Source organism: Branchiostoma floridae, chromosome 18, assembly GCF_000003815.2.
Source record: "Branchiostoma floridae strain S238N-H82 chromosome 18, Bfl_VNyyK, whole genome shotgun sequence".
Taxonomy (NCBI): Eukaryota; Metazoa; Chordata; class Leptocardii; order Amphioxiformes; family Branchiostomatidae; genus Branchiostoma; species Branchiostoma floridae.
The window spans coordinates 15,235,626-15,258,745 of NC_049996.1; the positions used below are offsets into that span (position 1 = coordinate 15,235,626).

The 23,120-nt window shown below is 43.0% G+C and overlaps 4 protein-coding genes across 4 annotated transcripts; 3 read left to right on the top strand and 1 right to left on the bottom strand.

Moving 5' to 3' along the window:
- Positions 1 to 262: 262 nt before the first annotated feature.
- On the bottom strand, positions 263 to 2,379 carry LOC118406157 (adenosine receptor A2a-like). The gene is made up of 2 exons (XM_035806045.1): positions 2,116 to 2,379; positions 263 to 1,139 (listed from the first exon to the last, which is right to left on the bottom strand). The coding sequence occupies exon 2, from the start codon at positions 1,083 to 1,085 to the stop codon at positions 312 to 314; it is 774 nt and encodes a 257-aa protein (XP_035661938.1). The 5' UTR covers positions 1,086 to 1,139; positions 2,116 to 2,379; the 3' UTR covers positions 263 to 311.
- Positions 2,380 to 2,807: 428 nt separating this feature from the next.
- On the top strand, positions 2,808 to 8,821 carry LOC118406163 (cytochrome P450 2U1-like). The gene is made up of 6 exons (XM_035806051.1): positions 2,808 to 3,172; positions 3,616 to 3,829; positions 4,110 to 4,393; positions 6,891 to 7,082; positions 7,461 to 7,596; positions 7,748 to 8,821. The coding sequence occupies exons 3-6, from the start codon at positions 4,364 to 4,366 to the stop codon at positions 7,924 to 7,926; spliced, it is 537 nt and encodes a 178-aa protein (XP_035661944.1). The 5' UTR covers positions 2,808 to 3,172; positions 3,616 to 3,829; positions 4,110 to 4,363; the 3' UTR covers positions 7,927 to 8,821.
- On the top strand, positions 3,303 to 4,216 carry LOC118405467 (cytochrome P450 2B11-like). The gene is made up of 3 exons (XM_035804970.1): positions 3,303 to 3,344; positions 3,616 to 3,829; positions 4,110 to 4,216. The coding sequence occupies exons 1-3, from the start codon at positions 3,303 to 3,305 to the stop codon at positions 4,214 to 4,216; spliced, it is 363 nt and encodes a 120-aa protein (XP_035660863.1).
- A 729-nt stretch (positions 8,822 to 9,550) lies between the features above and the next one.
- On the top strand, positions 9,551 to 13,820 carry LOC118406154 (microfibril-associated glycoprotein 4-like). Its single transcript, XM_035806037.1, has 5 exons — positions 9,551 to 9,967; positions 11,270 to 11,430; positions 11,964 to 12,145; positions 12,499 to 12,581; positions 13,016 to 13,820. The coding sequence occupies exons 1-5, from the start codon at positions 9,694 to 9,696 to the stop codon at positions 13,267 to 13,269; spliced, it is 954 nt and encodes a 317-aa protein (XP_035661930.1). The 5' UTR covers positions 9,551 to 9,693; the 3' UTR covers positions 13,270 to 13,820.
- The last annotated feature ends 9,300 nt before the right edge of the window (positions 13,821 to 23,120 follow it).

The window sequence follows — 23,120 nt, forward strand, 5'->3', positions numbered from 1 at the left end:
ACTCAAAGAAGAATATGTGAAAAAAATCAAGTCCTTGTGTTCACTCATTTGTTAAACCTTCCTGGCCAATTAGATTCCGTAATGAAGGCAACTTGTTTGTCAATTTTCTTTTCACACACTCGAATCAGTTTTGGGGTTCTATCATACGTCATCCATATAATCACAGATAGATAGATAGATAGATGGTTTATTGCGCAACAATTGTATTAGTGACAACGTATGGCAATATATAGACTTGAATAAAAGATACAGTCTAAAATGATAACAACAATCAACGTGGCCTAATATTCAACTTCAACATGGCCGTCTGATTATTTGTTCACTGCAGCTCTGGGCTGAACCGCTAGGCGGCTCTCACAGCGAAAGAGTGCACTGAATGCCCGCTTGAATATCGTCAGCTTCCAGGCGTACAGAAACGGATTCATCACATGGTTCAGGCCGAAGAGTGCGATCAACATGATCCTCACGGCACTCGGTAGAAACCGCACATGCGTGTCTATACTGTTCAACAGTACATATGGGGTTATGCTGATTGCCAACGCACAGAAGAATATGAACATGTGTTTCGTCTGTTTGATCAGTCTCTTTGGCACGTGCTGGTCCGGATGACGGTCACCACCAGAGTTTGCCTCAACCAGTTTCATGACAGAATTCCTCACATCGAAGTAGATCTTCAGAAAGATTGCCACCGCAAGGCAGAGGGTGACCCAGCAAGTCACTCCGAAGACGTTGGAGAAGTAGTGAGACTGGTACGGATGTGGGTACACCTGGCCACACGTCTTGTTTCGTGAGTTCCACCCAAACTTACCGTAGCCGAGAAATCCGGGAGCTACCAGTACTGCGCTCACAACCCAGGACAAACAGACCCACAGGAAGGACCTGAAAGGACCGAACAGCTTCCTGTAGGTGTCTATGGACTTGGTGATGCGCACGTATCTGCTCAGAGCTATCAGCACCACGGAGAAGAAGGACACGTAGATACTGAAGAAGGTCAGCGCCCCCAGGATGGGGCACATGGCTGCCCCGAGGGGCGGGGCTCCGGTTGCCATGGCAGCCACTCTGGTGGGGTACTGGAGGGCAGTCATGATGACGTCACTGATGCTGATGCTGAGGATGAAGGTGTTGGCGGTAGTTCGGACCTGGGGAGGGAATGGGTAGCTAATTGAAGACGAATATCACTTTATGGTTGTATGTCCCAAATATTCTGATATACGAAATTCTCTGTACACAAGGCTGTCATCTTATACACAAGGGTTTATCTCGATGGACCTGAAGTGCAAATTCAAATACATCATGACATGTGACAATCCCTGCATGACAGATATAGGAAAATATATCAAAGAAGGTTTAGACATTAGAAATCCCTCCAATAATTGTAAAAACCTCCAATAACTGTAAGAAATTTATCCCATACTACAACTTCTGTATAGAGTTAGAGCTGTAGTTATGTAGATGCCATACCTTGTACCCCGTACAATTGTTGTGCAATAAAACTACATGTATATTGAAGGTATTAATTAAGCCGGGTTCACACGTGCGTGTATATTCAAGTCGGTACGTCCACTGTAAAGACATGATTCCTAATGCTTTTGTCAGTGGGAAAAATTATCTAAAGGTGCTTTCTTTCTAAAGGTGTGTTCACACATGCGTATACATTCAAGTCCGTAAGTCCACTGTAAAGACATGATTCTTAATGCTTTTGTCAGTGGGAAAAATTATCTAAAGATGTTTTTTTTCTTCTAAAGCTGTGTTCACACATGCGTATACACGTATGAGGTCCATCTAGAACTCTTACCCTCCCCCAGGCTCCACAGGTCACTGGAAATATAGTAGAACTTGGACAAATATAGACATATCACATGCCAGAGGAGTTAGCTGTCCGAGGAGTATAGTTGCAGCTAACTCCACTGGTATGTTATTTGGATATATTTGTCCCATTTTCCCCCAGCGACCTGTGGAGCCTGGTAGAGGCTAAGGCACCGGTGCAAATGTGACCAAAGTATGAGCGGAGCGACTGTTGGGAGCGGACCAAAGCTAACAAGACTGGACTCCAGGATAGTTATAACCTCAATCTCTCAAAGAAATGCCACATGGCAAACTCTTTTTACTCTTTACCTTCCGGTAAGTACAGAAAGCCAGGATGACCAGCCCATTGCCCACGGTGCCCACCAGACTGAAGGTTCCCACCACCAGTGAGAACACCACTATCACCAGCCGGGAAGGGCCTCTTGTAGAGTCGGGGTTACTTGAGTTCACGGCATGGGTGGCCAATGATGTGTTACCTGCGTAAAAACAAAACGATTTCAGAAGGTTGCTATAAGAAAGATACAACGTTTTAGTGGGTATATTTTGCAACACCACCCTTGTAGTTAATCTCCAAGCAGATCCTACGGTAGCATAAGGTAGTATCAAAAGCTGTCAGAGGAGTAGTGTGTTTCGCTACCGGGACATGACAAATGGACACCTCTTGGCTGACTACTCTCCTTGGCCAGTTTGGTACATTACATCTTATGCCATTGTAGGATCTGCTTGGAGATTACCTTGTAGTCTATCACACAAACATTAAGCATTTTCATAATCCCTAGTTTTCATTCACTATGCATATTAATGAAGCTGGCAGGTGATACCTGCCGTGTCCTTGTTTTGTTTTCAATTGACCGTATTTGTGACGTTTGCCAAGAAGGTTATGTTTTCGGAGTTGTTTATCTTCTGTGTGCGTCTGTGTACATGTTTGTGTTTGCGTGTGTGCGGGGGGGGGGGGGGCATACTGACTCGAAAAGGTATGCGGATGGATCCTTGTGATATATTGACGAAGGTCAAGTTCGATTATGGCCCCCCATTTGCTTTTATCAAAGGTACTACAGCGGAACTTAACACATGATTGACTGAGAAGAAAAGGAGAAACCAGATACGTTGTTTGTTTGGGCCAGAAGAAAGAGCGCATGTGAGAATAACAACTTTACCTATTGATATACTTGAACGTTGACTCAGTTCAATTCATGGCATGTGTATATTTACCTCACAGACATCGCGCTTTCAAAGTTCAACCAAGCCTACAAAGAAAAACGCAAGTTTGTCTACAGTGCGCTGAGAAACCTAGGAATGAGAATGGGAGAAGGCAGTATGGATCGAAGAGAACATCAGATACGAGGCTCGTCAGCTCTGTCTGAAGGTATTTTTGGCCATGCCTTAGGGGCGAGCCCAATGTTATAGCATGTGTGCAGTCTACATTCAAGATTTCTAGGTACGTTGTTCAGGAATGGGTCCTCAGGAATGCTAGAATGTCCCATAGATTCGCATAAATGTGGCCTGTTGAGAATGACAGCTGCTTGTTTGCTGTTTCTGTGAGGACACATATTTGCAGCAATTTATTAGCAGGCATTTTGTAAACAAGACCAATAGAAAACTTTTAGACATGTCACATTTATAAAGCAACTACAACTAAGCAACTAATAAAGAGAGATATGCCGCAGCATATCAATTATACAAATGATGACCTCCATTTGAATATCCATTTGGATAATAGATAACAAATACTATAATTTCATAGTCGTAAATGACATGCCTGGTATGAGTGAAAGAACAATCTCACATATGCTATGTTCACTTTGATAGTTGTCCGAGCAAGGGGACGCGCAGTCACGTGACATCGCCGACAGCCTGACTGTGTCAGTCGCCAACATCGTCTGCTCCATGGTGTTCGGGAAACGCTACGACTACGATGATGTCAAGTTTGTGGAACTGACCAAAATCATAAACAAGCAAGTCGCCAAATTCGGATCGAGTCAGCTGATGACCGTGTTTTCATTTTTGCGATTCATGCCGGGAGGTAGGTTATTATGTAATGGCGTTTTGTTCATGAATGATTTTAAGTTTCAGGACTTAATCTTGGATCTGATTGAAGGTACAGATGTATCAATAATGGAGCGTTTATCAATATTGGCAGAAAAACGAATAATATAAAGGTGGATTGCGATAATATTTGGTAGATAATCTTTGTATCTTGTATTTCCGGAACACCAACAACACCGAGATACCAAAATGGCGGCGTACACAGCAATGACGTTGTTTTCTGCACGATATCATATCGAATTTCGTTTTCTTCACAGTAAATTCATCCAACAGGATTCTTGTCGAATGTATTGACGAGGTGCACGCATTTCTTCGACAAGAAATTACGAAGCATCGCGAGACCCTGGACAACGAGAATCCATGAGACTTCATCGACCTTCTCCTCACCGAACTACAGACCCAAGAGAAGACCAACTGCTTTACAGAGGAGAATATTGTGTGGATAATTCAAGGCTTGTTTGCTGCTGGAGTCGACACCACAGCCAACACCTTGCGATGGGGTCTTCTGTACATGGTTCTGTGTCCAGAGGAGCAGCAGAAGGTACTGTAAATGCAGAAATGTTCGCGGTGGATTAATGTTCGCGGTTTTCGCGGTGACCACTTCACCGCGAACTTAAAACCACCGCGAATATTTTTCTATTATTGTATTAGACTGCAGTCTATGGTGTTACCGCGAACTTTAATCCACCGCGAAAAGTCCTGTTTCCCGCTACCGCGAAATTAAATATATCTATTTGCAAATCCATGCCCGTAGGCTAATTGCAATGATACAGACAGTGAAAAGTAACAAGTGTCTATTCTAAATACACACACGTCAGCTATCTATGTACATGCTTCTACTTCTTTACTGGGTGGTTTGACTTCTTCTTTGGAGGCAGTGGCTGATGAAAAGTCCCACTTCTTTAATGATTAGTGGGTTCTGTGATTTTAACAGAAATATAGTTTTTTTGAGGTCTACTAACTGGTGAAAAGTTGGAAATAATGTTTTGATTGTGTCATAAAGGTTGTTTCTTTCGTCCTCATAATGGGGGCAGTTACATATAAAATGTATTTCATCTTCCACTGCATCCGTCGCACAGTATTTACACAATCTATCTTGAACTGGCACTTTTTTATAACGACCCTTTTCTATCTCTAGTGAGTGAGCACTGATTCTTATCTTACATACATTGGATCTCTTGTCAGCGTCGTTCTGGTATAGATAGGTTTCCATGGCATATTCGGTTTTGATATGTTTGTAAAATCTTAGTTTGCCGTTATCTTTAGACAATTGCTGGAAAAAGGTTTGGACCTACACGTCTGACAGTCTTTTCCTTAACAATGTACAAATATGTTTGTTGTCTATTCTAGAGTGAGCATAGTTCCATAGATAGGAATAACCATTATCATCAAGTATTTGTTTTACATGTTGGAGCCAAGTTTTCTTATGATTGTTTAAAGGTACATTTTGTTGACAGAGTAGTGCGTCTATTTGTAAAGGGTGTGTAGAGTAATCTAACTGTTTAAGGCGTAGCCAGTACTTAACTATGCGGATTGCTATATCTATGCCTGTTGGATAGACTCCGAGTTCTGCTCTACATGCGGAGTTACAGGAATTCCTGTGCACGCCAAGAATATTTTTACAAAAGCGGGTTTGGATATTTTCCACTGGGCAGTTATCTTTTCCACAGTCTATACCCCAAATCTCACTACCATATAACATTATGGGCTTAATACACGTATTGAATAGCTTAAGTAGAGTCTTGGGGGACATCGTTGAAAGAGTGAGAGGTTTGAGGCCGAATACAGCTTTACGTGCCTTTAGAGACAGATTCTTTTTAGCTAAGGAATAAGTACCTGACGAGGACAACGTCAGGCCTAGGTAGGGGTAGGAGTTTGCGATTTCGATGTTATCTACGCCAAATAAGAAATTTATGTTCTTGAGGAGCCTCCCTGATTTGTTAAAGATCACGGCTTTAGTTTTCTTTAGGTTCACCTGCAGTTTCCATTTTTCGCAGAAGGAATGAAGCCTGTCAAGGGCACATTGTAAGCCGGTTTCAGACTCTGAAAGTAGTACTACATCCCCGCGAACTTTAATGCATTTACAGTACCTTACAGGCCTACTGCGCATGTGCCAGAAATAAATTGTGGTCTAGGTCCAATTTCAGGATTCCTCAGCCAGGTGTCCCGTAGATGTTTATGCAAAATTCAGCTGCCTTATATGGGATTACAGTCGACTCGATTTCAATAACCTTGGCCATTGTTTAAAACCATCGCAAAAAGTGTTGCAAAAAAAGTGGCATACGCACGTTTCCCATTCCTAGCACAGCACCAAGAATCATAGATAATAATCAAAAGCTGAAGGCTCCTGAGACGAAGCTAAACAAAGCACGTCTGGCCATTCTTATTGAAATCGAGACAATGGTCGAGACCTGAACAGTTTGCAAGTCAGGGGCCTTCACTTTTGACATAATACGGTTTACCCCACAAAATTCCTGTCGTTGCCCATGCGCACTCGGAAAGGTGAACAATCATATCTTACTCTAGTCAAGGGGTTTCAAAGTTGTAAAGTTAACCTAAATCGCAATTACATATGCAAGCTTGTAACTCTTGATCGATGCCTTACAAACTTTCACATTTATCATGCAGACACTGCAATAACTGCAATAAGCTTTGTTGATTCATATGAATGAATGAAGACCTTTATTGTACAGTTTTGCCCAACCGAGCTAAGTACAGGTCACAACAAGTCAAGATATATACATATAAAAGTATCACAAATCTAGTCTAACACAAAAGTTCGGCTTCTCCTCGCTTCTTGGTAATAGTGAAAATGTAGGACTGTATGGGTTTCGCTATGGTCGGTTTGTCAAAACGCATGAGAAATATAAACTTGTCAGTGCTACTCATGTGTCTAAAATGAGGGAATCTACTTTCTATATAACTAAATAGAGTATTTCTATCATTGACATACATATCGCAATCAACTGTGAAGTGCACTTCATCTTCTACCATGTTTGAGGTACAAAATTGGCAGACTCTTTGTTCTGAGAAAACAGGTACAAGCTGAGCTGGACAGTGTCCTGGGAACAGGCCATGACGTGCCCACCCCGGCCCACAGGTCCCAGCTCCCGTATACCGAGGCTACTATCATGGAGATCCAGCGCATCAGGGCCATCGTTCCCGTTACCCCGCACGCTCCGAACGAGGACACGACTTTCCGAGGCTATGATATCCCAGCGGGAACGCAGGTGAGAGATCTATAAGTCTTCGCTATCTTCGTTGAATTCCCGCAGGAACGCAGGTGAGAAAACTATAAGTCGTTGCTATCTTCGTTGTGGCTCGCCCAACTTAGACCTACAGGTACACTACCTACACCACAATGCATCACTTGCACATGCGCACACGGAACTGTGGGGTTCGTTCGTGGGTTGTTGATAAGGGAGGTAGATTGGAGGATTGTTCATGTTTCAATTTAGTAATCATAAACAAAGCATATTTTTATAATAGGCTTTAATCGCAAAATGATGTTTCCATACTCTTAACATTAAATACGGCTCAGATGTAATTCATACATCAGACGGAATGCAATTATAACAAATTGTGTTTGCTCTTTATTCGCTTCAAAGGTTCTTCCTAACCTGTGGTCAGCCCACATGGACCCTGAATTTTGGCCGGACCCAGAGAAGTTTGACCCCCGTAGGTTCCTGGACTCTGACGGCAAGGTGGTTACCAGGCCGGAATCCTTCATGCCCTTTTCTACCGGTGAGTTTTTATTTCAATCTAAAGTGCAAGAAAACCACTAGAAGTATGTTTTGTTTTCACCTTAAACTCTAGAGATAGAAACTGATGTCATCCAATACGATTTGTATATTTAGTTCCTTGATTTTCTCTCATTATCCCATTCTACGTACAGGCCGCCGTGTCTGCCTCGGTGAGCAGCTGGCAAAGATGGAGCTCTTTCTACTCTTTTCTTCCCTCCTGAAACACTTCACCTTAAAGTTGCCAGAGGGCGCCGCTGCACCTTCTACAGATGGTATCATGGGATTCTTTTACGTCCCACCAAAAGTAAACATGTGCATCACTAAACGTTAGGGATGAATATGTCAACACAACTTGTGTTTTAAAAGAACTTGCGATATTTTCTCACAATACACGCCTGTCACAAAAGCTGTATTTGAACAAAGTGACTAAAGTGTGTTACCTTGTTTAGATATTATAGATATTGACATAACGGCAACTGGAAGGTAAATAATGGACATATGAATATTAAACTAAGCTAAACTATGCTATATCAATTAGCAAACATATATCGTTTGTTTGGCATAGCCTGTTTGAAAATTATATGACAGTCAAATAGCACGATCAAATACAACAAAATGAGTGTTCCATAATAGATTGGGCTACGTTTAGATATTAACTGCTGCAAGTATGGATACTATTAGCATGGTAATGTGGACAGGGAGGCCAAAGGGAAATATTTCTTAGGAGCATTTTAAAGACAGACATTTCAAATTGCATTAATCAGTTAGTGGCCATCAAAACGCCAGTTGCTGTTGAAAACTACTACAGGTGATTGTCTATTTAGAAGCCATTCGACGCCTGTAAATATATGTGAAATAGAGAAAAAAGGTATTGATTAGGTTGAGTGGGTTGCAAGTGCACTAAGATGTGTTTAGAGGCCATTGATTAAAAATTCAATGATTATTAAATATTGATATCTCAATTTAATAATTACAATTACTAAGATATTCATAGAGTGTGGGTGAGACTGTATAAAGATATAACCGTGAACATTCCTGATATTAAATTACTACAGTTATATACGAGTAAATATGGTATTAAAACAAATAATTTCTGATCAACTCGAGATAAGCAAAAACGAGCATGTGACAAAGTGATTTTTTTTACTTTTGACATTTCCTCATCAAAGCTTGTCTCAGTCGGCTATATGTTAAAAACTCTCAATAAACAGAGGCATCAAACTTCACTCACAATGTCAATGTGATATTTTGCTATATGCCATGAAATGGTAGTTATTAATGAAGTATTGTTAACTTATAAATACCTTTACTACTATAAATAGAAAAAAAAACAAGAATATGGTACCCCACCCGGGCCTCATTGCCTAAATGTCGTACTGATAAAATCAATCCTCGCAAGCATAGACCACCACAGTACCCTGACATTGTGTTTTTTTTGCAATGCGTATCTTACCTTAATACTTAATGTTTATACAACAGTTTAAAAGATACTGAAGCTTACGGAGTGGAGGAAGCAGTATGGCGATCTTTGTGATATTCTGTAGGTGGTTAGCGGTCGGGTCAACGAAGGTCAAGTTCGCTTATGGCCCCCCATTTGCCTTTATCAATGGTACTACAGCGGAACCTTAGCACATTGACTGAGAAGAAAAGGAGAAACCAGATACGTTGTTTGTTTGGGCCCGAAGAAAGACCGCGGGTGAAAATAATAACATTACCTATTGATATACTGAACGTTGACTCACAGTGCCATCGATCAACATAAGGAACGAGGAAACGTCAACCGGGATAATTCTGGTTCCATTGTTTACATTGTTCTCTCATATGAGAACATTTCGATGCGTAAACATTTCCTGAAACTTGAAACTTTGCATGCGTCAATGCGCCTCACGAGGAAGTGATACCTGTGAAAAGTACAGAGCTCAGTTGTGATATAAAAGGCTTTCTTGGTGTTTGTAGTAGTAGTCTACTGTGTTCTGCCGCTGCAGTGGTCTGGGCACTCTGCAGCTGCAATCAGTGTTTCTTCAAATCTCTCTACTTTAGAGTATACAAGAAGTTGTTCTCTGGTCAGCACCTGTCGTAACAGCTCACCAGAGTCATCATGTATAACCGACGCATGTTGGCGTATCTGCTGGCTTTCGCGCTGGTGTTCGCGCGCACCGCGTGTGGTGTACCCACCGCCAGAAGTGACATCACCGACAACGACAGCGACATGCCGGGCCAGCCAGCCGCCGAGACCCGCGGGCACCTCTTCCCGTATCCGGGGCAGAACATCGTCGTGAACTGCGGCGCCGACAGACCGTCCCAGGACGAGTGGGATCAGCTTAAAGACAAACTCGATCAACTCACCATCGCGGTCAACAGCTGCCGTGCATGTGAGTCTTTTTACTGTTAATATGCTACCGGCGCAATGTCTAAGGGCTACAGAAGCGGGGATTGGCGCCGCCCGATGCACCATTTGCAGGAAGGACTTTAACTTTGACACCTGGTAGAGTTGGTAGAGTGTTTGCCTTGCATTCAGTAGGTCGTGAGTTCGATCCCCAGCCGAGTCATACCAAAGACGTTTTACATTGTAACATGCTGCTTTCTCTGCTGTTTTCTCTGCTTAGCACTCAGCATTTGGGAAAGAGTATATATGGTAGCTGATCACACACCACTGCCAGTAGACTAGCCCTCTGCTGTAGCGATGGCACATAGTTGTATGGCACAGAAACGAAGATGCTGGGGACTTAACTACATGCTGTCATAACCTGGTAGACAAATATTTGTGTTTCATGTTTTCGGCTTCGCTGTTTCCTTGTGTTACTATATCGACACACGTTTTCGGCACAGAAAAAGTGATCGATTAGGGGGGTCAGAAAAAGACTGAAAACAATTGGACAAAGTCGTTAGATAGCGGAGAAACTGGAATAAGATAAAGTTATAGATTTGGGGGGGGGGTTAAAATGGCTGATTCCGTGTGGCTTGTTAGATGAGATCAGAAAAGACCCCAAAGAATTGACTGAAGTCATTGAGTCGTAGATGACAGAGAAACTGGAATAAGATATTAGAACAATGTAAGGACTCTCTTGTCTAAAGGATGGCTTATTGTGGGCAAAACAAAAGTGTTCCGCATGAAACCACAGCTTATGAGACGAACAACTGCGTGATGAGACTATCAACGAGCACTGAAAACTCTCAAAACAACATGCAGGTGACCTTCTCCATTGGCCCCAGACCCAGAAGGCCTGGGTTCGAATCCTCTGACATGCTCGGATATTGTGTCGTCCTTTGATAGACATTGAGTGAAGGTATAAGGATACCACCTTCCTGAGGGAAGTGAAGAAATTTGTTAAGTGCCTTTTCCGAGGGCACAACATCGGAGTATATCAGGGATTCGAACCCAGAACCGCGGGGGTTTGGGCCAAACACTCTTTCAATTCGCCACCGATGCCATTTTAGGTCATATTACATAGCACATGTTACATTCCCCAAGAAGGAATGTTTTGGGTGTGTTTGTGTGTCTATGTGTGTGTGTGTGAACAGCATAACCCGAAAAGCCATGGATACATTCTGATTATATTTGGTAGGTGGGTAGGGGTTTGTGCAACAAAGTTCGGTAATGGGGCCCCACTAGCGGCCTTCTAAGGCACTGCAGCGGAACTACCGGTTGCGATATCTCGTTATCTCTGTTGTAGCTGGCGGGGAGGACCCGGAAGTCCCCCACCCACGTGACTGTCAGGACATCCTTGACAACGACGAGACCACGCCCAGCGGCGTGTACACGGTGTACCCGCGGGACGGGATAGGGGGCGTCATGGTCTACTGTGACAACGACATAGACGGCGGCGGCTGGACGGTACGTCATTTGTGGATACATTTGCAATACCGTAACTTTGCAGTAGCCGTTTTTTTCTACATTAAGTGGGTCCTCTATGAAAATCAGTGATCGGTCACCGAGAGAGCTATCCAGCGTGCGTAGTCCAGTGGTTAGCGGCCCTGCTCCTGGAACTAAAAGCCATGAGTGTTGCTCACTTAACATGTACGCTACCAGAAAGGGTTGCAGTCCTGAGGACAGGACGTTGAGCCTTGGTCTATCGTTCATTGTTCTTGTCGAAAAGAGCCAAAGTTCCCAGGTACAGGGAACCTGTAAATAGTAGCAATGCTAAAGCGTTCTAACAAAAAAGTATACACGGATCAAATTTTCAACGACCACTGTCGCCTGTAAATACTGTATATAGCGTCTGTCTTCTCTGTCACAACAGGTGGAAGATTAGCTCAGTGAGCTGAACAGGATCGGAATCATTTTCACTTCTCCTTGGTGAAAGAAAACGGAAGTGATAAAATACTAGTAGCTGAATAAATATAACTCTTATCCACTTCGTTTTTCAGGTGTTCCAGAAGCGCCAGGACGGCAGCGTGGACTTCTACCGGGGCTGGCGGGAGTACCAGGCCGGCTTCCCGTCCAACCTGAACGGAGAGTTCTGGTTAGGGCTGGACAAGCTGTACCGACTGACCGTGCAGAAAACCTACCAGCTGCGGGTGGACATGTGGGACGCCGAGGGGAACACCAGGTACGTCACGAAAGATCAAACATCTTTTTCATTTACACGACAAACCACACTGTCGCCTTCTTCAGGAGTAATACTGATGACCGATCACTTCAGAACGTGAACTCGTGAGAGTTACAGACACGTGATCTTATTAACTCGTGACCTTGCGGATACGTGACGTCAGTAATTGGTCAAACGTGCCAGGAAAGTTTATAACGCCCAACGTCTCTGTTCAGTGATGACTGGAGTGCCCTGATAACTTGACTGGCCCTTGTTGAGATGAATGATATTTTCACTGACCCCTACTATGATAAGTGCTATTGAATATGTACTACTATATCAAACCTACATTAACCTATTACCCCGTGACACAGGTACGCGGCCTACAGCACGTTTGCCATCTCACCCGAGTCACAGAACTACAAGCTTCACATCGGAACCTACAGCGGGAACGCAGGTGAGTCGAGTGGTCTCACAAAGTACTTTAACACACAGACGTACTTTTACACACAACAGTCGGACAACGCACCCTTATTCACATTGAACAGGGCGGTACGCAAAGCACGTAACGATTTGGTAAAGAATGTGATTACCTACAAGTCATAGATGGGTTTGTGCTGAAGACATTCTTTATAGAACTGTATTGTTTTGTAGGTTTTTGAAAATGTACATGTATTTTTATTTTTATATGTGTGTTCTTTGCCCTTTGTAAACATTTTGTTTGCATGGCCTTGAGAAGGCAGATGCTCTGTTTGCATAGTACTACATCATTTTTATGTCTGGATCGGCATTATTCGTGGCACCTTGTACTACGAGGATGGTCTGGCTGAACTGAAATGAAATGATGTAACTTCATGCATATGCTTAAAACAGTTGACTTCTTTATTGTAGGGGATTCCCTGGCTTACCACAACGAGCACCCGTTCAGCACCAAGGACAGGGACAACGACGCGTATGCACCAACAAACTGTGCCCAGTCCTACAAAGGCGCATGGTGGTACAACGAATGTCACTACTCCAACCTGAACGGCCAGTACCACCTGGGTGCCCATAGCAGCTACGCCGACGGTGTGAACTGGAGGGGGTGGAAGGGCAATAACTACTCCCTGAAACGCACTGAGATGAAGTTCAGGCCCATAGCTTAAATGTCAGATAACATGAACGTATTCAAACTTTGTACCCTTCTCTGTGTGTATTCATCGGCTCGTCGATGTTGGTCACCTACCCCCAAAGAAGGGTGTTCTCTAGAATTCTTAGAATATAACGCCTGTTCAACACAGATGCCATTACTTAGAACTTGAGTAAAAGAAAAGAGCATTTAAAGTATATCATGTTGTACGGTTGTGAAATTGGGGGCAAGGATTATCTGAAATTTGGGGCAAGGATTATCTGAATGATAACTGTCCTGTTGAAATAATCCAGAACAGATTCTGTAAAATATTCTTGGAGTACAAAGAAGTTCCCTGAAACGCATTGAGATGACGTTCAGGCCCATAGCTTGAATATCCGACAACATGCACGCATTCAGAGGATTTTCTCCAAGAAAAATCTTAGTATCTTGCTTCGTGTGTTCTCTAGAATTCTTAGAATATATCGCCTGTTCAACAGGTGCGATTGCTTACAACTTGGGTAAAAGCACAGAGCATTTAAAGCATTTTAATCTAATTGTGGATCTGATTAAACTAAAACCCACGCATTATGCTTATTATTGTATCATTATAGTCAAGTCAAGTTTATGGCACAGCGATTGCATCGGGCACAATGTATGGCAAATAATACGTATTACTAACAACTACAACCTATCCACACTATTGTACCAATCTAACATCATTACACAATACAAAATATAGTGGCATAACGTGTTTCACATTGTTATGGCACGATTTCCATTCTGAATAGCATTATACATACATACATGCGATGTTGTTTTTGAACACATTTTATAATAAAACATCCAAAGAAGAAGTAAAGAATGGGTAAATCATTAAGATTAAAATATTCTTTTCAATGTTTTCTTCTATCATTCTCTTTATAAACTATACACACTAAGTACAGGTTATTCGGGAGGGTGAGAACATCCATTTTAATGTCAAGGAAAAGATTTGTACTTAACTTGTCACTTACGGTTGGTACTTAACTGAGAGGCTGTTAGGATCTGAAATGGGCTTTTACTGGGGTGAAGGTAACTTTCGGTCACGTGGCCTTCTGACAGTGCTGAAGTCGATGAATTAAGTCCTCGGCGCTCCCACGTAATGGACCGAACCTGAAGCCCCGCCCCCTGTTCGATCATGTTCTATTTCGAACACCTCCGTCAAAAACAGCGCTTGTCGGACAGAACTGACCGCCTCCGCTATCAACTGATAAAAACGACTGACTTCTGCTTAGCTTTAGAGTTGACGGGAGAGGTTTTAATTGAAGGAGCGCACCATTGCGGCCGGTACAAGTCTGTCACGATGTCGCGTTAGGAGCCTTTTTGGTGATCTAACGATTAGGTGACGAGAAACTTCCTGTGGATCCGGGGGTACCCCCCCCCCCCGAACGCCACAATTTCCGATCAATGCAGTCCATAATGGCTCTTTACACACGTATACCTGTTTAGTAAAATGTCAGGGTAGCGTTTGCTTCATGCGAGACAGAAATAGCTGAAATCCTAATCCTGTAAATGCCTCAAGCACGACCAAAGGGCTCATGGTAGATTTGAAACTGAGCGGTCCAGATGGTCATTCTGCCGTAATACTGTCTATCAAAGGACCAAGCTGCAAGTTAGGTAAGTACACTTTATTGGTGTTAAACCAAGACTTATGAAGGCACCTCGGCAGCTCACATACTGGTTTATCTTTTGGGTTAGGTGGTTCAGTGTAATGTAGGTCGTGGGAAGTAAGTTACTTTTGACAGTCAATTTGGTCGTTCAGTGTCATATAACCAGCGGCCGGGTTAAAAACCAGCCAACATGTGAAAATGTGACAAAGTTTTTAGATAAAAAAATAAATCACAATATATTCTAATTTGCCCGAGGGCTGTCGAAAATGTAAGAAGATATATGAATCTGTATTTCCTTACAGCGACCTAAGAATCGGGTTCATCAATATTTCAGTGACAAAGATAATCTGGTTCAATGTCAAGTGTACAGAAATTCTGAGATGAATGATAATTTCCCAGACAACCCGGCATACAGTCTTGTAAGTAGCCACTAAGGCCGTGATTGATATTCATTTGGTGATTTCAAGATTTTCGCTCAGGCATCCGCTGAATTATGCCAAATAGCAGTTACTCAAGCAACTGGACATGATTTTGGAAACGGTCAGACGTTTCAGGTAGAATCCACTATCTTTTATCAGTGACACTAAAGAGATCTCGCTGGAGAACAGTTTTTATCTAACCAATGAATTAATATGAAAAAGAGAGGAAGACAATTTTAGTAGTCAAGTCAAAGGAAACAAGACGATGTTGATGAAAATGAGTTAATTAGCTCCTGTTGTTTTTTTGTTCTCCAGTCAACCGGGGCAAATGTGTGTCTTAGGAGCCCGTCCGGGGCTACATTCCTGACCTGGGACCTCATGACTGGGACTTCATAGGTATTTCATCGCTGTTTGTTGGGCATGTCTAAAAGGTGTCTTACCGGGGTTTGTTGAATACGAAGTCCTAGAGGAGACAGTGGTGGTTGGTGCAGTGTCAGGTCTATGGTCAGGAGGAAGGCTCGCCGTTGGTAGGGCTTCCACTGACGAGAAAACGGTCACTGAGAGAAAGAAAACAGCAACAGGAATATAAAACCATCCATGCTTTGTTGTGAGTTTTTTTTCTGTCGTCAAAACTCTGTGTCTTAAGATTCAGCCATACAGATTGTTAAAACTGCTTGTCAACTTGGCGCATTGTTGGTCGGGGTGCAGATGAAGATAATATGGCTGGATTCCAGTCTACCAATTTTGTAACTTCTATTTTGTGTTTCTGATCTTGACATTGAAAAATCTGCCTATATGTATAGGGTTTACAAACATCAAAAGAAGCATCTCTTAGACTTAGCCTTTTGTTCGTGTTTACTCTAATGATCTCTAATATGAAGAGAAGCAATACATCGAGCTTCAGCAGAGAAACATGACGCAGCATTGACGCTTGTGCGTCCCGGTAAGGTGGCGGGAAAGGATCAGGAATTACTGACGTTTCCGAATGATCTGAATGGAATGACGCGAATGAAAAACACCTGGTTTAACCTGTAGTAACTCCCATGCTGAGGACGCAGGTGTGTGCCTTGTTCAGTAAGTGTTCCCAGATCCGTGATCATCCGTGGATTACTGACTCCATCACACCTTCTTTGACTTTGAATCAATTTGGATCCACATTTAGCCTGACATTTCTGTTAGCTATTTTTTCTACACATGAAGTACATCATCGCAGTGTCACATGACAGACAGGGGAAGTACAGAACAAACACACTTAGATACATAACCATACTGCACAAATAAAGGGTAAATACAAGTTCCTTCATCTACTCACATGTTCTGTCTTGTGCTGTATCTAGTCTCTACCAGACTCCCGTCTGGCCGAATGATATTAGGGCCAAGTTAGGAATAAAAGCCTAGTAGGCGTTAATTGGCCTAGAAGTGTTGGCCGTGTTGGCCGGCCTTAGGTCACAAACTGTACTCCTAGCTCGGCCATCCAACTCCTCTGGCGTGTTTTCTGTCATATTTGGCCAATTTCTACATTTTTCCAGAGACCTATGGAGCCTGGTAGAGGATGTGACAGACAGGGAAACAGAGCAATCACACTTAGATACATAAGCATACTGCAGACATAAAGGACAAATACAAGTTCACTACTGTCTAATCGTGTGTTGTATTCCACGGATGAGACATACTGTGAGGACGTGTCTCCTCCCAGCATTGGTTTCAGGTTTTGGCGGTTTGAAGGAGTTAGTTGTTGTTCGATACCGGCTGTTTTTTGGCGGTAAGGTGAGTTGTTTAATTGTAAAATGTGACACCTTCTTTACGTCTTCCTGCAGGGATTCTGATCTTGATGTCTGCCAAGCGCTACCGTTTGACATGAAAATATGTAAGATTTGACGGGAACATAAAACCAAAATCACTCGTTTGATAGTCTTACAAGGAAATGTCAGACTAGAGCTCTATTTCCTTGATCACAAATCATCTTTAAGTTGTGCTGTATATATCCCCCAGCGGCACCTACCTCTGTAGTATGTCGTATTTAGGTGTGAAATCATTCTTTACTCATAAATGAAAGAAAGATACATATATCCCGGGTCACGTCGGTCATTACTGACCAAACATATGCAGGGGGACTTCGACATTAACAGACTGGAACAGGTCATTACATAAATAATATTGCACACTAATGCACAGTATACTTAGTGTTGTTCGTTATTACCTTAAAATCAACATATTGCACAGTTGTCTCATTACATTTAAAACCGCAATATTTTGTTTTTCGGTCATTAAAATAATCCCTATAGACGGTCTACATTTCTCAGCCTTGTGGGTTTCCACAACAGCGTGTCTGCTTCCCAATGCGGCTCGTGGCGTGCATTCCAAATAGCATATGACGACAACATTGCAATGCAGCTTATATCCCTAAAAAATCTTCGGTGGTTTAGCCTTGGTGTCACAGGAAAATTGACACTGTAGCATTTGTAATTGATTATTCCAATAATATGCTAAGTTGTATATTCTGAATCTAACAATGTCCATGCCCATCTTGGTTGATTGTGCATATAACAATTCGTCGATGACTGGAGTTCTTGCTTGTGTGAGTTTGAAGAAATTCGAACTAGTAGTGAATTACATGACATGGCTCAAAAGCGCAGCGAGGGTTATATTTTTAGTATACACTTCGGTCAATTGCACGGAATCCCCAAATGCCGTGGTGGTGCGGTCCAACTGGGTAACTTCGCATTATCGCACACACCGGATAATTGTACGGAATTCGTTGGCAAATTGGGTGTGCAATTAATCGGCTTCCACGTATATGGATTGTAGATTTCCGACACATAGGTCGTGCGATAGGGATATTTGGATTTTAAAGCAGGCCGTGACAGAACCAACCACCGACATGGATCCAGAACAGCATTTTGTGTACCAACACAGTTGAACTTTGCAGGAGACGTACATTTTTGTCCTCCAAAATGCCCGAAATTAGCGATCGTACGACAATCGCACGACCTATGTGACCGGCGCCCTTATACCCCCTCACATGTAGCGAAAATCGATCGGACGACGAGTCTGCGAGCTCTAAATTACGAGGAGGCATGACCCTGACGGGAAGGGGGGAACTATGTCATTTCTTCGTCGGCATCAAGGTTATGCCTCCTGGTTAGATATAGCTGGCAGACTCGTCGTCCGATCGATTTTGGCTACATGTGAGGGGGGTATTAACAACCAATGGGCGCTCTAAAAATACATATCTATTTAATGTACGATAAAAGACATACCTATTGGTGCCCACCAGAAAAGGAAGACAGGGAAAATGTAACCAACCAACCAACCAACCAACCAACCAACCAACCAACCAACCAACCAACCAACCAACCAACCAACCAACCAACCAACCAACCAACCAACCAACCAACCAACCAACCAACCAACCAACCAACCAACCAACCAACCAACCAACCAACCAACCAACCAACCAACCAACCAACCAACCAACCAACCAACCAACCAACCAACCAACCAACCAACCAACCAACCAACCAACCAACCAACCAACCAACCAACCAACCATCCATCCATCCGTCCATCCATCAACTCATTCAACCAAAATAACAACTTAGCAACCAATGAACGCTCTAAAGATGCACATCTATTTCCATGTATAGTAAAGACATACCTATTGGTGCCCACCAGAAAAGGAAGGCAGGGAAAACGTAGGCCAGCATTCGACTCATGTTTGCAGCAAACCCGTCTTTGTTTTTGCAGCTCGGAGGTAGAACTGTGCGTCTGACTCCAGAGGTAAGACTGCACAAACATCACTGCTAGAGTAGCCTCTTGGTAGGGCTAAGAGGTCTCCTAATAAGGTACATAAGAAAAGGGTAAGGTATCCAAGATATCAAGACAGGTATGTTTTCACTGCCGGACGGGATATTCAAGAAGCTGTGAAACGATTTTCGTGGATCATGTAAATTGCCATCGGACATTTGTGTCCTTGTGGCCGGTGTTGCCTTCCCTTTGATAGCATTTACGTGCCATTTTATCGCATTTCTGGAGATTATGCAAAGCGGGAAGGGGGCTTTAGGCAGATCGCCCAAACATATATCACATCTTTCCGAGCTCAAGCGCTATCTACCATCTAAAAGTCGCGACCATAGCCTGTCCAGAACACGGGATATTAAAACCCGAAGACCTAGTGCAGTAAAATGGAAAGCCGCAGGGGGCACAATTCGAACCAGTCAGAATTGCCCTGAAGAAAGTGACGGTCACCAAAACGTCGGTGAGAATAAATCAATGGTTGTGTAAAAAAGAGTCCCTTTATTCGGGGCCAATTAATGTTCCTTCATCAAGTTTAGCAACATACCAAATATCCGTTGTTTTTCGTCAACTATAAACACTGCTACATGTGCTACAAGGTCGTTGTTTTGATGAAAAACAACGGATGTTGTTTGAATCGTCTGACCGTTTCCAAGATCATATCCAGTTGCTTGAGTAACTGTTTTTGGGCGTATCTTATTACCTGGATGTCTAACTTTTATCGACATACCAAATATCATAAAGATCCCCCCCCCACGACTTCTCGATTTATGCTATTCAAACCACCTCCCCCCCCCCAACACACGCAGCCGAAAATATGACCTTGCAGAAGGTAACAATCCACCCACAGCTTCTTGAATTATGCCGTTACGTTACACAAAAAAAAATTGCCACATCGTTAGAGAGTCAGGCGCTCAAAAAACATTCATTTCTTGGCAAACATACACAACAGAAAATAGAGTAACAAAATATAAAACAATGTTACATTTCCTAAGAGTGTGCGCGCATAATCATCGGTATTATATTCTCTGTACATTGTGATGTGAATATTGATAAAGGTTGAAAAAATCTAAGATCATGTGTACAAAATGTGGGCGGTCTCGCGTCATAGTTTCTGGTTGCAACACATGACTGGTGCGCAGTTCGTCCCACCAAGCACTAATCTCCAAGCAGATCCTACGGTAGCATAAGTTAGCATCAAAAGCTGGCAAAGGAGTGTAGCCGGCCCGTGTTTCGCTACAGAGGCAAACACACTCCTAGGCCGGCTTCACTCCACGGCCAGCTTTTGATACTATCTTATGCTACCGTAGGATCTGCTTGGAGATTTATAATAAATCACAGCTACATGTAACATGGCAAACAAATCAGGCTTTGCAATATCTACTGATCAGTCTGGAATCGTGCTTGTAGAACATTTAGTAGTGTTTATAGTCAGGAAGTTAGCTAGCGACGTACCTTCTACTGTGGCGGCTCTCCGGTATGTATGGTTCTCTTCGTTACTTGCTGAAGATTAATAAAGCTTTTAGTCTGTGTAACACAGACTCTGCTGTCCAGGGGTGTAACTAGCAGGCGGATGTTGGGCGGGCTGCTATAAGTGAGATTAAATCAGGCTATAAAGATTTATGTTGTTTGTATCCCCATCATACGTCGCGTGCTGGACGATCACGCCTTCGTCACGTCATGAACAGATTAGTCTGTAGCGGTTCGCCCTCTGGCCTTTCATCTGCGAGCTTTCCTGTGGGTGTCTCGACATACAAGTAGACCTCCGCCAAACTAGCGGAATTTCGTACAAAAGCTGTGTGTGCATGTGCGTGTGCGTGTGTGTGTGTGTGCCGCGCGCGCGCGCGCGCGTGTGTGTGTGTGTGCGTGCGTGTATGTGTGTGTGTGTGTGTGCGTGCATGTATGTGTGTGTGTGTTTGCCTGTGCATGTGTGAGTGTGTGTGTGTGTGTGTGCGTGCGTATGTATGTGTGTGTGTGTGTGTGTGTGTGTGTGTGCCTGTGCATGTGTGTGTGCGTGTGTGTATGTGTTTGTGTGTGTGTTTGTGTCTGCGCGTGTGTTTGTGTGTTTGTGTTTGTTTGTGTGTGTGTGTGTGTGTGTGCGCGCGTGCGTATGTGTGTGTGTATGTACTTACTTACTTGCTTAGATCCGTCCGCGCTGTTTTAGCGTGTCTATCCACATGCATTCTAAGCACATTTCCTGTGTACTTTATCCTTCTTATGTGTGACATGTGGCTGACTGTAATACATTGTCAAGGGTATTGCGTACGTGCGAGATTTTCCACGTCTGGTTTTATGTTTTATGTGCACTTGTGTTCCCCCACATACCGTAGCCGACAAAAACAATGGGCAACACAACTATTTTCTGTACAGTTCACTTAAATGTTGCGCTGCACACTTTACTTTTTTCTGTGCAGCACACTTTTTTTCTGCACGATGCACTAACAAACAAACAAACAAACAAACAAACAAACATACTTTATTTTTGCATAACTAACAAGGAAAATAATTTCAAGTACTTAGTAGCAGCGCAGTGCGGCTTCCAGCTACAGCTGTTTTTTTTCAGCTAAGCACACGGGAGTTATTAAACTGACTATGATGACCGGTTACCATGGTGACAGGAAACCCTTGGCTCCCATTGGTCTGATTTGTACAGTGATGAAGAGTACTGACGTCTTCTTGGTACTCCCCACCCATGGTTAAACCAGTCTCCTGCTGACTTAGAGAGGAACGTTAACGAATCTGGTGTAGGAGGTCCAATTAGCGCTAGCTTGGTGACCATTTCATCGGGAGTTCGCCGCTGTCTCTGTTCCAGGTAAGACAGCCGACCAGAGGAGAATGGTGTCCTGAATGACTCTCCATCCAGTCCGCGAAGGCAGCTCAGCCAGTAGCCGCCACTGTAGCCTGATTAAATCTCGCTTATAGCAGCCTGCCAAACATCCACCGGCCCCCTAAGAGGGGCCAGTTACAGCCCTGGACAGCGGAGTTTGTGTTACACAGACTACCGCCACCGGTAATTCGGACAGATGAAGATAGCTAATTGGTCTTCAAACAAGAGGTAACACATCTCTCTTCAACACTTCGAATGGATATTTGAAGCTGGCTCTAAAGCCTCAAAGTTGTATTTGACGGTCGATGTACCGTACCAAGTGTGTGTGCAAATACTACATATGTCAATGATTGCCCTATGATATGTTTAGCAAGTAAATCCAAGAATGTGAAGCATTGAAATTAAGAAGAGTCTTTAATTGAAACTGGCAACATGAAGAATTGGAGGTACCCAAATTTTCCATGACATTCGGACGGTGCGTCGAGATAAAGAACTGAGGTGAACGGTTAAAAGTTTTTATGAGGCCTGATTCGAAATGTACCCTCCCCCCCCCCCCCCCGCAAAAGCAAAAATAACAGTTCCGTTTTCTTTCTCAAATCTGGAGAAAATTTTTATCAAGATTTAATGTACTTAACGGCGTCATGTGTAGCTCCAGGACACCTCCTCATCTGTAATGCGATTCACGGCCGTTAACATCAACGTAAGAACATCTAATAACTGTCAGTGTTATGGGTGTCTTTAGCTATGAATATGAAGATGAATTTCACTTCATTATGGAATGTTCTAGATACGCCAGTTTACGCAATGAATTATTCACGTTTCTTGAATCAAGTACAACATATTTCAAAAGACTCGATGCTACAGACAGATTTGCACATATATCTAGATGTCAGAACTCCCATAATGCAAAAAAGGCAAATATATCAAGGACTGCTTTGTTATTAGAAAGAAAACTAAAGCTAATGATTGGCCTACTTCATTATGATACTAAAATTTAACTTTTTTTTATGAATTGATTTTGTTAGTCCTTATTGATATGTTAACTAGGTTGTTGAGCTTTATCCTATACCCCTATTTTGTACTTTATGTAATAGTTGTTGCCATACTTTGTACCATGTACAATTGTCGTGCAATAAAGTTCTTCTTCTTCTAGATTTCATATCTATGGCTGAAGACACCCATAATACTGCCAACG